The sequence below is a fragment of the Herpailurus yagouaroundi genome, unplaced genomic scaffold, assembly GCF_014898765.1.
Source record: "Herpailurus yagouaroundi ecotype Mexico unplaced genomic scaffold, PumYag 100, whole genome shotgun sequence".
NCBI classification, from domain to species: Eukaryota; Metazoa; Chordata; class Mammalia; order Carnivora; family Felidae; genus Herpailurus; species Herpailurus yagouaroundi.
The window spans coordinates 61,501,882-61,514,722 of NW_024412391.1; the positions used below are offsets into that span (position 1 = coordinate 61,501,882).

The window sequence follows — 12,841 nt, forward strand, 5'->3', positions numbered from 1 at the left end:
ACAGATTTAAACCACACGTAAATTTTTTAAAGTTCATCTACATTATAAGAGGAGAGCTTCAGTGATCCCTTAAAAACAAACGTGCACTGAACGATGTGCTTTCTGTTACGTGAGGTTGCATTTTCTCTGGAACTTTTAAATTCTTTTACAGCAGCTGGAGCCACCTCTCCACATGAGCTTTAGGTTCATCCCCTGCCATTCTTTTCTCTGTCAAATCTCTTTGTCTTTATTCTTTCACTCTTTGCGTGGTTTTTCTCCTCCACCTATGAACATGTTCAAGTTTTGGGGGGCTTTGTTAGATCTCTTAAGGGTATGTTAATCAATTGCTCCTTTTTAAAATGCTTCTTTTGGGGCGCCTGGGTGGCGCAGTCGGTTAAGGGTCCAACTTCAGCCAGGTCATGATCTCGCGGTCCGTGAGTTCGAGCCCCGCGTCAGGCTCTGGGCTGATGGCTCAGAGCCTGGAGCCTGTTTCCGATTCTGTGTCTCCCTCTCTCTCTGCCCCTCCCCCGTTCATGCTCTGTCTCTCTCTGTCCCAAAAATAAATAAAAACGTTGAAAAAAAAATTTTAAAAATAAAATGCTTCTTTTTCTGGCTTTTACAACATAATTTGTATATTGTACATCCTCTTACAGACACACATTTGTATAACTGATCTTCTATTACCGATCTGTGGTGTCTTTCCAACATCCATACCAGGGATGTATGTGCAAGGCAGGGTGACTCCCTTTCTTTCTCTTACCCCCACATATAATTATTCAGCACCGGTGACTAATTTTATCTCCTCTGTATTCTTTTAGCCCTATCCCATCTCTGGTTTCAGGCCCTCAGCCTGTCCTGTCAGAATGTCCCAATAGTTCAGTCTTGCCTCATCTTCCACACTGCAAGCAGAGTGATCCATCTATATTGTAAACCTTCCCATGCTTCTTCCTGTCTAAAAGCCTTTTGGTCAAGGTGCCTACCCTTCAGCATGGCACCCAACACCCTCATGACATGGTCCCTAGCTGTCCATCCAGACTCTTCATCCACCAGTTCCACAGCTCATGTCACCTTTCATGATCAACGACTTTCATAACTTGCTGTGGTTCTCCAGCAATTTCTGGGCCTCCTGCCTCTCCTTATTTTCTCTGGCTGGGAAATCTTTGCCTTCCACTTCATTGGCCCAAGACACAGCCACTTTCCTACATTCGGCTTAGGCACCATCTCCCCTAAGGGACTTCCAGAGTCCTCAATGTCCCTACAGTGTCCTGGGAACAGGTTGTTGCCTTAACAGGTTATTTACATAGAAGTTAACTATCTATGTGTCTGCCTCCTCACTAGCCCTTGAACTCTTTAAGGGCTGAGTCCATCTCAAGTCATTTAGGTGTTTCCAGCACCTAGCACACTGTAGGCCCTCAATCAGTGTTGATTAATTAACATAATTATGTAATAAACACTTTTGTTGAAAGGTTATATCCGTAATTAACAAAATATTTAAAGCACTTTTCCCTGACCACCATTGCCTTAATTATAAATTTTGATGGCAGAGATAAATGAACGGAATTTTGATGAAGAAAGCTAAGATCTCTGGAGGTTATACATTTAATTTTTCCATTATAATTTTGACCTATTTTAGCAGGGCCTATCTGGTGGGGGGGGGGAATCTTTTGACCTCTATGATCCTAATAGGCAGCGCTGAAATCAAATAGCCTCACAAATTATGTTCTGCATTATACATACCCATTTGGTACTTAAGAGTTTACAGATTTGGCCTAAAAGTAGATTTGCTAGTGATACTCCTTTCCTATCTTCCCACTGACTGGCCAGTGCTTTTGGATGCATTATAGCATAATACAGAGTGGAGTCCCTTCAAAAGGGAACCTACGAGGAAATCTGGCTGAACAGTGACCCAAGGGGACTTCCCACCCGGGTGCGTGCCCCTCCTTGCGGGTCTCAAGGGCCCTGGAATAGCCCCTGGTATGGCGGAATCCGGCAGCTTCCCTCGCAAGGCCAACTACCCCTAGGAGGGCGGACCGCACCCCACCACTGCCCCACGGCCCTCGCCGCTGGACAGCGCAGCCGGGGTCACGTGCGCGCGGCCGGTCCACCGCCCCCGGACCCGAGCCCGCCCCGGCCTCAGGGCAGAGGCCGTAGGATCACGCGCGCCCGGGCGGCTTGGGCCGGGCGCAGCCAATGGGCTGGCGGCGCCCGTCTGACCCGCGCCGGCGGGAGGGCGTGGGGAGGCAGGCCAGGCGCGCACGCTGCCGGGCTGTATCGCCATCCCTGCTGCCGCCGGGACGGGAAGTGAGCCGCCAGGGCCCACAGTGAGATCCAGCCGCCGAGAGGGTCCTGCTGGCGCCCGGACCCGCACCCGGGGCGAAGCATGGCGGCCGCCAAGGTAAGCGTAGGCCCGTTGCCCCGGGGAGCGTGCCGGCCGGCCGGGGCCCGAGGGCTCGGGCGTTCACGTGCCGCCTTGGTGCAACGGGGAAAGCAAATAGAGAGGGGCCCGGGGCAGCTGTTCCACCTTGCAGCAGCGGAGGAGGGAGGTGACCGCTTCTCCCGGGCAGCACATGTGGCCCATGCGGGGACGGAGGCCCGACCTTGCAGTAGAAACTTTGTCGGCTGAACCCTCCCACTTGGCCCGGGAGGGAAGTCGGTGCCGGGCTGGCGCTCGGCGGGCTGAGCCAAGGTCGGCTTAGAGAAGCCAGGTGCGCCCGGGGCGAAGGAGGGCCCGGGGTCTTCAGGTCCCCTCGGCCACCTCAGAGCACACCTGCTTGTGACCCCGGTTGTTATTGACTCGGGCTTTTTCCCGGCGGCACCGCCCGGGCTGAAGCCAGATCCTATTAGGTTTCAAAGGCTCCGCCCTCCCGAGGGTGGAGAAGTCACCTTGACTTCCGTTTTAGAGACTGTTCGGAATAGTTGGTCTGCACTCGTGTGGGTAAAAATGGAGAGGGTCCCCGCCCCGCCCCCCCTTCTCATCTTCCAGCCCCCTCTCCCCATCTGACAACACTTACGTACCGGCCTCTGAGCATTTGAGAGGCTTCTTTTTAGAAATGACAAAACAGATTGTCCTGGGAGCCTGTAACTCTTGTGAAGTTTTACTTAAAAGGAATTCTGCGTAATGTGAATCATTCACTAACCCGGAGGAAAGGCAGCTCCGACAGCTTGACCTTTCCTCTTTTCACTATTTTTTGAAACCTGGACACCATTTCAGTCTCTTTGGACTCCATTTCAACTTTTCTGGCAGAATACCATACTTAGTCCCAATCACTTGAATCATTGGAATTTATTGCTTTTAATTTTAAGTTCACGAAGGCAGCCCTTTAATCAAGCCTATACAACTTCTTAGTTCATTTTAAGTGCAATGAACTTAAATATACCCAACATTTCAAACATTTGTCCTTAATCAAAACTCTGTGATAACCCTCAAGAGGAAAACATGGCCAACACATCATACTCCTATTTATTCAAGCAAACTAATCACATTTGCAATGGAAATTGTAAGCAGACAAATATATTTAAATGCTGTTCTATGACTTAAGTTTCTCCAGACTCCCCAAATCTGCAGGCTTCTTCATGTTTCTAGGCTATGTGGCCTAAGTGGCCTTTTTCTTTTCTGTAATGACTCTTGAGTTCCATCCTCAGGAGTGTGTTCTTGGGTGTGTGCATGAGTGTATTTGTGTGTGTGTGTGAACATATTGGTATATATAACTATTTTAGGTAGATTCTTTGAGGATCACTGGTATTTATTTTTGGTAACTACATTAACCCTTTCAAACTCAATGGCTCTTGACCTTTTCTTTGCATTAAATTTGTATCCAGTCAAGATTTCAAGGCCTGATATGAATTTGTTCCTTCCAAGTGACTTCTTCCAGGAGACAGGTGAAAATCGATTCCCATGCTCTTATTATTTTTTATATCTGCATGTGAACTAAGTAATTATACTTAATTTGGAGATAAAATAATTGAGGGGCCTAAACTGATGAATGTACATGTAATTTGAGTATAAGAAAGGGATCATGAACTAGTATGACGTAAAATAAGTGACATGGAAGCAGATTTAACTTTTTGGTTGTATATTAAGCTATCACATCATATCAATAAGTGCAATTGAATTGTAACCAAGTAGTGAGGGGGAAGATGAAACATTTCATTTTTACTCTTTGGGAACTTGTGTGTTTGTTTATTTATTCATTTAGCCTTGCCTGTTTTCAGGATTTCTGATGGCTCATATTATATATACATATAGTTACAATCCAAAAAGATACCAAAATCAAGTCAGAGTAGATGAGAAAAGACAGGATAAAGGGAAAGGAAGATGCAGCCATGACTAAAATTAGTGGAAAATAAGGAGGTACTTGCTAGAGGTGACTGCATTTTCTAGCAGCCAGAGTAAAGAGGAAATGATCAGCAAGGTCAGTCAGTTACTTGGGAGAGAAGTCTCCTTGTACTGAGGGCAGTTTCTCCCCATGTCCTTTTATGTGCTGTGAGCAAACTGCATTCAGAACTAGCTCATGACCACAAATATATGTCTGTGGGTTCCATAAGGCCATTTTTAATAATGTCCCTCCTTGTAGCTCCAGGGCAGTGCAGTAAATGTAGTCTTAAAAGTTCCCAAAACGAGCTGTGCTGGTCTACTTTAGTCTAAGAATGCCTCTTACTTAGTGGCCTTTGGGCACTATCCTTGTGAGGTGATTCTGTCAGTTGCGGGTCAGTGCTGGGTGGACTGAGTTAAAGGCTGCGCTGTTAGCCTTTTCCTGGCGTGCAGTTAGTCCATGTTGCTGCATTGAACACAGAGCCATGGGTTTAACAGTCTCATTTACAAGCAGGATTGACATCCCCTCTTAAAACTTGAAGAGCCTGCCTAGGAGAGAGCCCACTCCGATGGAATGTCCCAGAGGTTGGGCCAAGAATCTGAAACTCAACAATTGTAGGTGAATTTCAGCACTCACTGTGGAGAATTGTTTGAATATTTAATTAAGCAGGTCTGATATTTTCTGGATGAACTTAACCACACCTAGCAGTTTCTTGATCTCTTAATCATTTATTCTGAGTTTCCTTGTTCTTTTTTTTCCCCCTCCAAGTGTAACTAATTATTCATGTCCCTCTTCCTTTAAATAGTTCGCATAGGAAGGCCAAGAGGCCAAGAATCTAGTCTTTGGTCTGCTTTTATTTTGATTTCTGCATGAAGACTTCTGCATAATGATGCAAAAGATATTTGTTTTTTCATGAGGTAACATTGATCTAAAACTCTTAATTATTTTGAGACAGACTCAAAAAACTTCCATTCTCTTGCTGCCTACTTTCTTAAGGTTCCCTTCCTATATGGTAAATGGTAAGTGGTCTGCCTGTACTATTTGTGTCGTTTTCAGTATTTCTTTTAAAACCTTCCAAGCACTGCCCTGCATGTATTAAAATGTAAATGAGTTTTTAAATGATATTTCATGCAACTTCACAAAAAATGCATTTTTAAAAAGTAGTAATAAGGGGAAACCTCCCCTTCCCCTTTGCCCCCATTTGGTTGTAGCGAACATTCCCTCTTGGTCATTGGTTGAATTTGTACATTAATAATGATGAAATGAAACTAGATGAAACTTAAAAGTTAGAGAATGCTTACTTGAGTTCAGGCGTGAGAGATGTTCAGATATAAAACTGGACATGGACTGATAATTTGGCCTAGAACCAAAGGAAATTTGGAACAAATTGAAGCATTAATAATAATGAAAATTTGGTCTGTAGGACTAGAACACTTAGGATTGATACTGCATTCTTGGAGGAGTTGTTGCTATGATCACTGATCACTGACTGCTTCAGAGTTGTGTATCATGTTCTTTCTAATGTTCCAAATGGGACTAAACTGAGGATGTGAAAATGAATTGGTCTCCTTTTGGGCCTTCTAGAAAACCACAACTATACTATAGGCTGAATCCTGTCATGGAAGTGCCCTAAGTAGTGGTTAGTGCCACAAAAGGGGCTATGGAAGCACTGGGGAAGGAGATGGATTCTGTGGGGGTGGAAGGAGGAAACCTCTCAAAAGTGGTGGTATTTCAGCAAGAATGGCTGGGGAAAGAGCGAAGACCCGTTCCAGTGATAAGAAACCACAAATGTAAGGCCGAAGTGACAACACTTGCTACTTGTAGGGGATAGGATAGCAGGTAATGAAATCCATAAAAGAGCAGCGAACCCTCCCTGAGTACTTACTAGATAAGAGGTTTGGTCTAATGCTTCTTGTTAGTAACTTACCTGTATCCTGTAGCAGTCCTGTGAGTTACATGCTATCATCCATGATTTACAGATGATGACTCTGGACACCAAGAGTTGATGTAAGTGGCTGAAGAGCAGATAATTAGGAAGTGAAGGAGCTGGAGTTCACGTCCAGCCAGTCTGGCTCCAGAGTCTGCTCTTACCCTGTGCTCCCTAGGGTCTGCCTGCGTGGTAGTTTGGGTAGAGAGTAGAGCGCATGAGAGAGGGGAGATGGCTTAGGAGGGAAATTAGGTGCTTCAGAGTAAGCCAGATTTTTATGTAAGAACCACTTACACAGTGTCTGCTATGTGCCAGGAACTTTCCCAAGTGCTTTACAAATAATAACTCAATTACTTTTCATAATAGCAAGAAGGGTGCGATTTTTGTCCTTATTTTAATAGGTGAGAAAACTGAGGTCCAGAAAGGTTAAGTAATTTCCTTAAAGTTATATAGTAAGTAAGTGATACAGCCTGGATTTGAACCTTGCCAGTATTTTTTCAGTGTCTTTGCTCTTAACCGGTCTCCACCTCTCCCAGGCCTTAAAAAGAGTTCTGTTTGCAAAGGTGCATGTGAAAATTCACATGTTATCAGTTATGGACGTATGTATTTCCTGGTCTTCCTAGTCCAGTAGTTTGTAGCACACTGTGACACTCAGTGTATGTTTCATTGCAGTGTTGATTTGCTATAGCTTTCTTTAAAAAAAAAATTTTTTTTTAATGTTTATTTTTGAGAGAGAGAGAGAGAGAGAGAGAGGCAGAGCTTGAGTAGGGGAGGGGTAGAGTGAGAGGAAGACACAGAATCCAAAGCAGGCTCCAGTGTCTGAGCTGTCAGCACAGAGCCCGATGCAGGGCTTGAACTCACCAGCTATAAGATCATGACCTGAGCCAAAGTCCGGTGTTTAAATGACTGAGCCACCCAGGCGCCCCTGGCTTTCTTTTAAAAAAAAAAAAAAAAAAAAAAAAAATTATTATTATTTTTTTTTTAATTTTTTTTTAACATTTTATTTATTTTTGAGACAGAGAGAGACAGAGCATGAATGGGGCAGGGCAGAGAGAGAGGGAGACACAGAATCGGAAGCAGGCTCCAGGCTCTGAGCCATCAGCCCAGAGCCTGACGCGGGGCTCGAACTCACGGACCACGAGATCGTGACCTGAGCTGAAGTCGGCCGCTTAACCGACTGAGCCACCCAGGCGCCCCCCCCCCCCAAAAAAAATTATTTTTGAGAGAGAGAGAGCGAGTGAGCATGGGGGAGGGGCAGAGAGAGAGGGAGCCACAGAATCCGAAGCAGGCTCCAGGCTCTGAGCTGTCAGCACAGAGCCCCATGTGGGGCTTAAACCCACGAACCAGGCCGTGTCCTAAGCCGAAATTGGACGCTTCACTGACTAAGCCACCCAGGCACCCTGATTTGCTATGGCTTTCAAACCACATTGCTGAGGCCAAGAATTGTCCTATACCTTTTTTTAAAAATAGCTTTATTGAGAATTCATGTACCATATAATTCACTCATTTAAAGTGTACAATTCAGTAGTTTTCATATATTCACAGAGTTGGGCAACTATCCATGCTGTCATATGCCTTTGTAAAAATCTTAATCCACTGTTTACTACTAAGGACTTGGACTGTATTTTTAAGCTCCATGCTTTTCTCATTTCTCATCCTATAACAATGCCCTATTCAAACGTTTGTTAACGAGGATGAAATGAGATTTGGGCTTATCACAGATCTTCTTTAAATGGGAAGTTTCTTTCCCTTATGGTAAAACCACTAGGTATTTAGTGATATCACAACATCATAATAAAGCAGAGCAGTTTTTGTGCTAGACAGGAAGGAAAAAAAAGTTTGAATTGTTTTTATGCTACCACGATGATGGTAAGTTTCTGTGGTTCTGCTGAGGTTTGGATTTAGAGTTTCTTAAATTGATGGAGCTGGTGAGGAATGGGTTTAAATAACACAGTGGTCCTCTCTCCTCCCTACCAGTCCTGTCCCCTCTTGCTAGGTAAAGAAACGGAGTCCCAGAAAAATGTGTAATTGGACCAAGTCCCCTGAGAAACCCTTTTGCTTTTTGCACACAGGCCACATGCCTTCACCATTGTTGGTCAGCAAATAGAGAACTGGGGTGGGTGGGAAGGGTTCAAAGCCAAGCTATGGTGTAAGAAAGTCAGGGAGCAGGTCTTTTTGAATATTGAGTTCTTCATAAGATTGGTGGAGGGGCTCTGACTCCTTCTGCTTCTTTGACCTGATGTCCTGTGTCCAGCCTCTGCTTTTGTTGAGTTCTCAGATGGAATCATTCCTCCCTGAGTTTTCCACTATCTGTGAGGATTAGGCCTACTGAGCATGGTTTCTTCCTACTCTCCTTGCCCAGCATTTGCTGCTTCATAAGCACCTATCCTTCCTGTCATGATGCTTTGGATGCCTTTGAGTGAGTCTTGGAACAGAGGAATGTGTGAATCTGCAGACGTGTGCTGGTTTTGCTGGGGAGTAAGGAGGATGTGCCCTTGCTGCAGTGATATAATTCCCTTAGCAAATGTATTTAACAGCAACTGAGCAAGCACTATTTTCATGGCCTGTTTAACCAGACCTTCTTGTTGGGTTAAATCGCCCCAATTTATGGTGGCTCTGGTCTGTTACCTCAGAATTATTCCCAGTGGTTTATTTGTAGCGTGGTGGTCTGGTTTGTTGATTAGAAACGTTTATAAGATAGAGTACTCGTACTCACCATTTCCTTTGGAAATTTGCTGTGCAGTTGCATGAGTGAAAATAGGCCCTGATGGTTCCTTTTGAGTTGAGGTGCTGACAACATAGCAAAGTTGGCAGTGTTGAAATTTTTAGTAATTTAGCCTAAATAAACCACTCTGTTTAATGACTGTTATTAGGCTGGTAGCTTTGTCTTGGTTTCCACACGTAGTCACAGTTTCCACATGTTATCCATGAAAATTGTTGACTTGATACAAGAGTCAGATATTTCAAGATACACTTACTGTTCTATGGTGAAACATCTTTTGTGTCAGACTTATGCAGTACAATTTGTAAGAAAACTGTAAAGTGTAGGGGAGGGAAAAGTTCTCCCGGACTCTCCTAGGGTCCCTGGCTGTATCTGAAAATTAAACTGACAGAAACAGATGGGAGAAATGTATACAAGTTTCATTGAATTTTTACATATACATGGGAGGCTTCACAAGAGAATGAAGACCCAAAGAAGGGACCAGAGTAGGAAGCTTTTATTCCTTTTAAACAAAGAAAGAGTGGATTTGTGAAGAATTGACAAGACCAGAGGCATTTGGGCTAGGAGTAGTGAATGGTGAAGAAGTAACTAGGAGATAAGGGTTAGTTTAATGATGTTTAATGATGTACAGCTTTCTGGGTCCCCAATTCCCCATCTCTGGTGATAAGAATGTCTTTTCTCCTCCTAGTGCAGGGAGGGTACCCTGGTACCCTTCACATGGGGATTCTATGACTGATTTCAGGAAAAAGGGCTGTGGGGAGAAGGTCAGAGTGACTTTCCTCCTTTTGCTGTTTTCTCAGACTCCTTTAGCTTAAGATTTTCCATATGCCAAAATGCTACATTGTAGTGCAATATGTCCTGAACTCCATCATGAGCCTGATTTGAACAGGCTTGTAGCTCCAGGTGCCTGTTTAGAAGTTTCTCCAAGGTAGACATGTGATTTTTATATTGTCTGATTCTGGTCACAGTTCTAGACTGAGCAGTTGAGGAGCTCAGAACTGCTTTCTTATATGGGAAGAGGCTGCAAGAATGTTTTGTTTTGTTTGTTTATTTATTTATTTTTAAATCAGTAGCTCTGGTTTCGTGAGGAGCTAGACAGGCAGGAGTGGTTATATGCCCACTTCTTCCACTAATGGTGAGAACTTGGACAAGTCTAACTTCTCTGGGTACTTAGTGTCACCTTATGGAAAACAGGGACCATCTGTGATGTGTGTGATGAGCAAATGCAATGTAACATGTGAAACCACTGCGAATTATCAAGGAATGTCAAGAGATGTTGTTGCGGGCTGTGGGACATTTCCACCTAACTGAAAACCGGGGGACAAAGATATTATTTGACATACCTGAACAAAATGTAGCGTGCCTTTCTTAAGCTTGTGATCCATTTTAGTATTCACCATAATGGCTAGCCTCTGTGGCTGCTTAGCCAAATTCTCTGAGTGGTCCACCTGAAGCTTGGCTATTAGAAGTTTTGGTCCATGGACCCGCAGCATTGGTTTACTTGGGAGCTTGTTAGAATTGCAGCATATTTTGAGGAATCTCCATAATGTTCTCCAGAGTGGCTGCACCAGTTTGCATTCCTACCGGCAGTGCAAAAGGATTCCCCTTTCTCTGCATCCCCGCCAACATTTGTTGTTGCCTGACAACAATGTTATCCATTCTGACAGGTGTGAGATGGTATCTCATTGTGGTTTTGATTTGTATTTCCTGATGATGAGTGATGTTGAGCATCTTTTCATGTGTCTGTTAGCCATCTGGATGTCTTCTTTGGAAAAGTATCTGTTCATTGCCTGTTTCTTTACTGGATTATTTGTTTTTTTATTTTATTTTATTTTTTTTAATTTTTTTTCAACGTTTTTTATTTATTTTTGGGACAGAGAGAGACAGAGCATGAACGGGGGAGGGGCAGAGAGAGAGGGAGACACAGAATCGGAAACAGGCTCCAGGCTCCGAGCCATCAGCCCAGAGCCTGACGTGGGGCTTGAACTCACGGACCCCGAGATCGTGACCTGGCTGAAGTCGGACGCTTAACCGACTGCGCCACCCAGGCGCCCCAATGGATTATTTGTTTTTTGGGTGTTGGGTTTGATAGGTTCTTTATAGATTTTGGATACTAACCCTTTATCCGATATATCATTTGCAAATATCTTCTCCCATTCTGTCAGTTGCCTTTTGGTTTTGTTGATTGTTTCCTTTGCTGTGCGGAGGCTTTTTATCTTGATGAGGTCCCAGTAGTTCATTTTTGCTTTTGGTTCCCTTGCCTCCGGAGACGTGTTGAGTAAGAAGTTGCTCTGGTTGAGGTCAAAGAGGTTGCTGTCTGATTTCTCTTGAAGGATTTTGATGGTTTCCTGTCTCACATTTAGGTCTTTCGTCCATTTGGAATTTATTTTTGTGTATGGTGTAAGAAAGTGGTCCAGGTTCATTCTTCTGCATGTCGCTGTCCAGTTTTCCCAGCACCATTTGCTGAAGAGACTGTCTTTTTTCCATTGGATATTCTTTCCTGCTTTGTCAAAGATTAGTTGGCCATATGTTTGTGGGTCCATTTCTGGGTTTTCTATTCTGTTCCATTGATCTTTGTGTCTGTTTTTGTGCCAGTACCATACTGTCTTGATGATTACAGCTTTGTAATACAGCTTGAAGTCTGGAGTTGTGTTGCCTCCAGCTTTGGTTTTCTTTTTCAACATTACTTTGGCTATTTGGTATATTTCTGATTCCATACAAATTTTAGAATTGTTTGTTCTAGTTCCGTGAAGAATGCTGGTGTTATTTTGATAGGGGTTGTAAACTACCCTACAATCTATCAATTGCACTGCTAGGTATTTATCTGAAGAATACAAAAATGTTGATTTGAAGGGGCACATGCACTCCAATGTTTATAGCAGCACTATCAACAATAGCCATATTATGGAAAGAGCCTAAATGTCCATCGACTGATGAAAGGATAAAGAAGATGAGGTAAATGTATATAATAGAATATTACTTGGCGATGAAAAGGAATCAAGTCTTGCCATTTGCAACAACATGGATGGAACTAGAGTGTATAATGCTAAGTGAAATAAGTCAGTCAGAGAAAGACAAATACCATATGATTTCACTTATACGTGGAATTTAAGAAACAAAACAGATGAACATAGGAGAAAGGAAGAAAAGATAAAAAGAGAGGGAGGCAAACTATAAGAGACTCTTAAATACAGAGAACAAACTGAAGGTTGCTGGAGGGGTGTTGGGTAGGGGGATTGGCTAGATGGGTGATGGGCATTAAGGAGGGCAGTTTGGATGAGCACTGCATTTTATATGTAAGTGATGAATCACTAAATTCTACTCCTGAAATCATTATTACATTATATGTTAACTAACTTGGATTTAAACAGAATTTAATGATTTAAAAAAGAATTCCAGCAGTTTTGGACTTATGCCAGGCCAAAGATTCTGTTGCATTAGAATCTGCCTTTCAACTAGATCCTCACGGGACTGCATGCACATTAAAGTTTAAGGAATATTGGTCTGGAGCTCTCATTACTGTGTAATTAAATGTAGCTACCTTTCTAAACCAAGGGTGCAGCACCTTTTGAATTGGTTGTAAGTTAGTCCAACTTTTTGCAGAATTAAATACATAGTGATAAAATTCAGTATAAATTTTAGGGTTTTTAGGGATTCATTTTGATTCCACATTGGGGTCAGGGTATTATTTTTGGAACACATGTCTGAATTATTATTTAAGGAAATGTATGATTATTATACAAGGGTTGTACTTTTCTCCATTTCTTAACTACCCACACATACTTAAAGTTCCCGAATATGAACTTACATGTATTCTCTTTTTCGATATTCTCTCCTAAAGGTCACCAGTGACCTCAGTTCTGAAACTGTTGCCCTATCTTCTTTATTACTGGCCTGGTG

General features: G+C 43.2%; 1 protein-coding gene across 3 annotated transcripts in view; it reads left to right on the forward strand.

Moving 5' to 3' along the window:
- Positions 1 to 2,163: 2,163 nt before the first annotated feature.
- The window catches only part of SLC25A13 (solute carrier family 25 member 13), a 186,707-nt gene continuing 176,029 nt past the window's right edge, over positions 2,164 to 12,841 (forward strand). For 2 of the 3 annotated variants that reach the window (XM_040472602.1, XM_040472604.1), the window contains exon 1: positions 2,165 to 2,374. Coding sequence is in view for 1 of the 3 variants with exons in the window: in XM_040472601.1 (XP_040328535.1) it covers positions 2,360 to 2,374 (15 nt within the window). In the remaining 2 variants the exon portion in view is untranslated. Of the gene's footprint in view, positions 2,375 to 12,841 lie in introns of all 3 variants that reach the window. The other variant, XM_040472601.1, reaches the window with a different exon arrangement.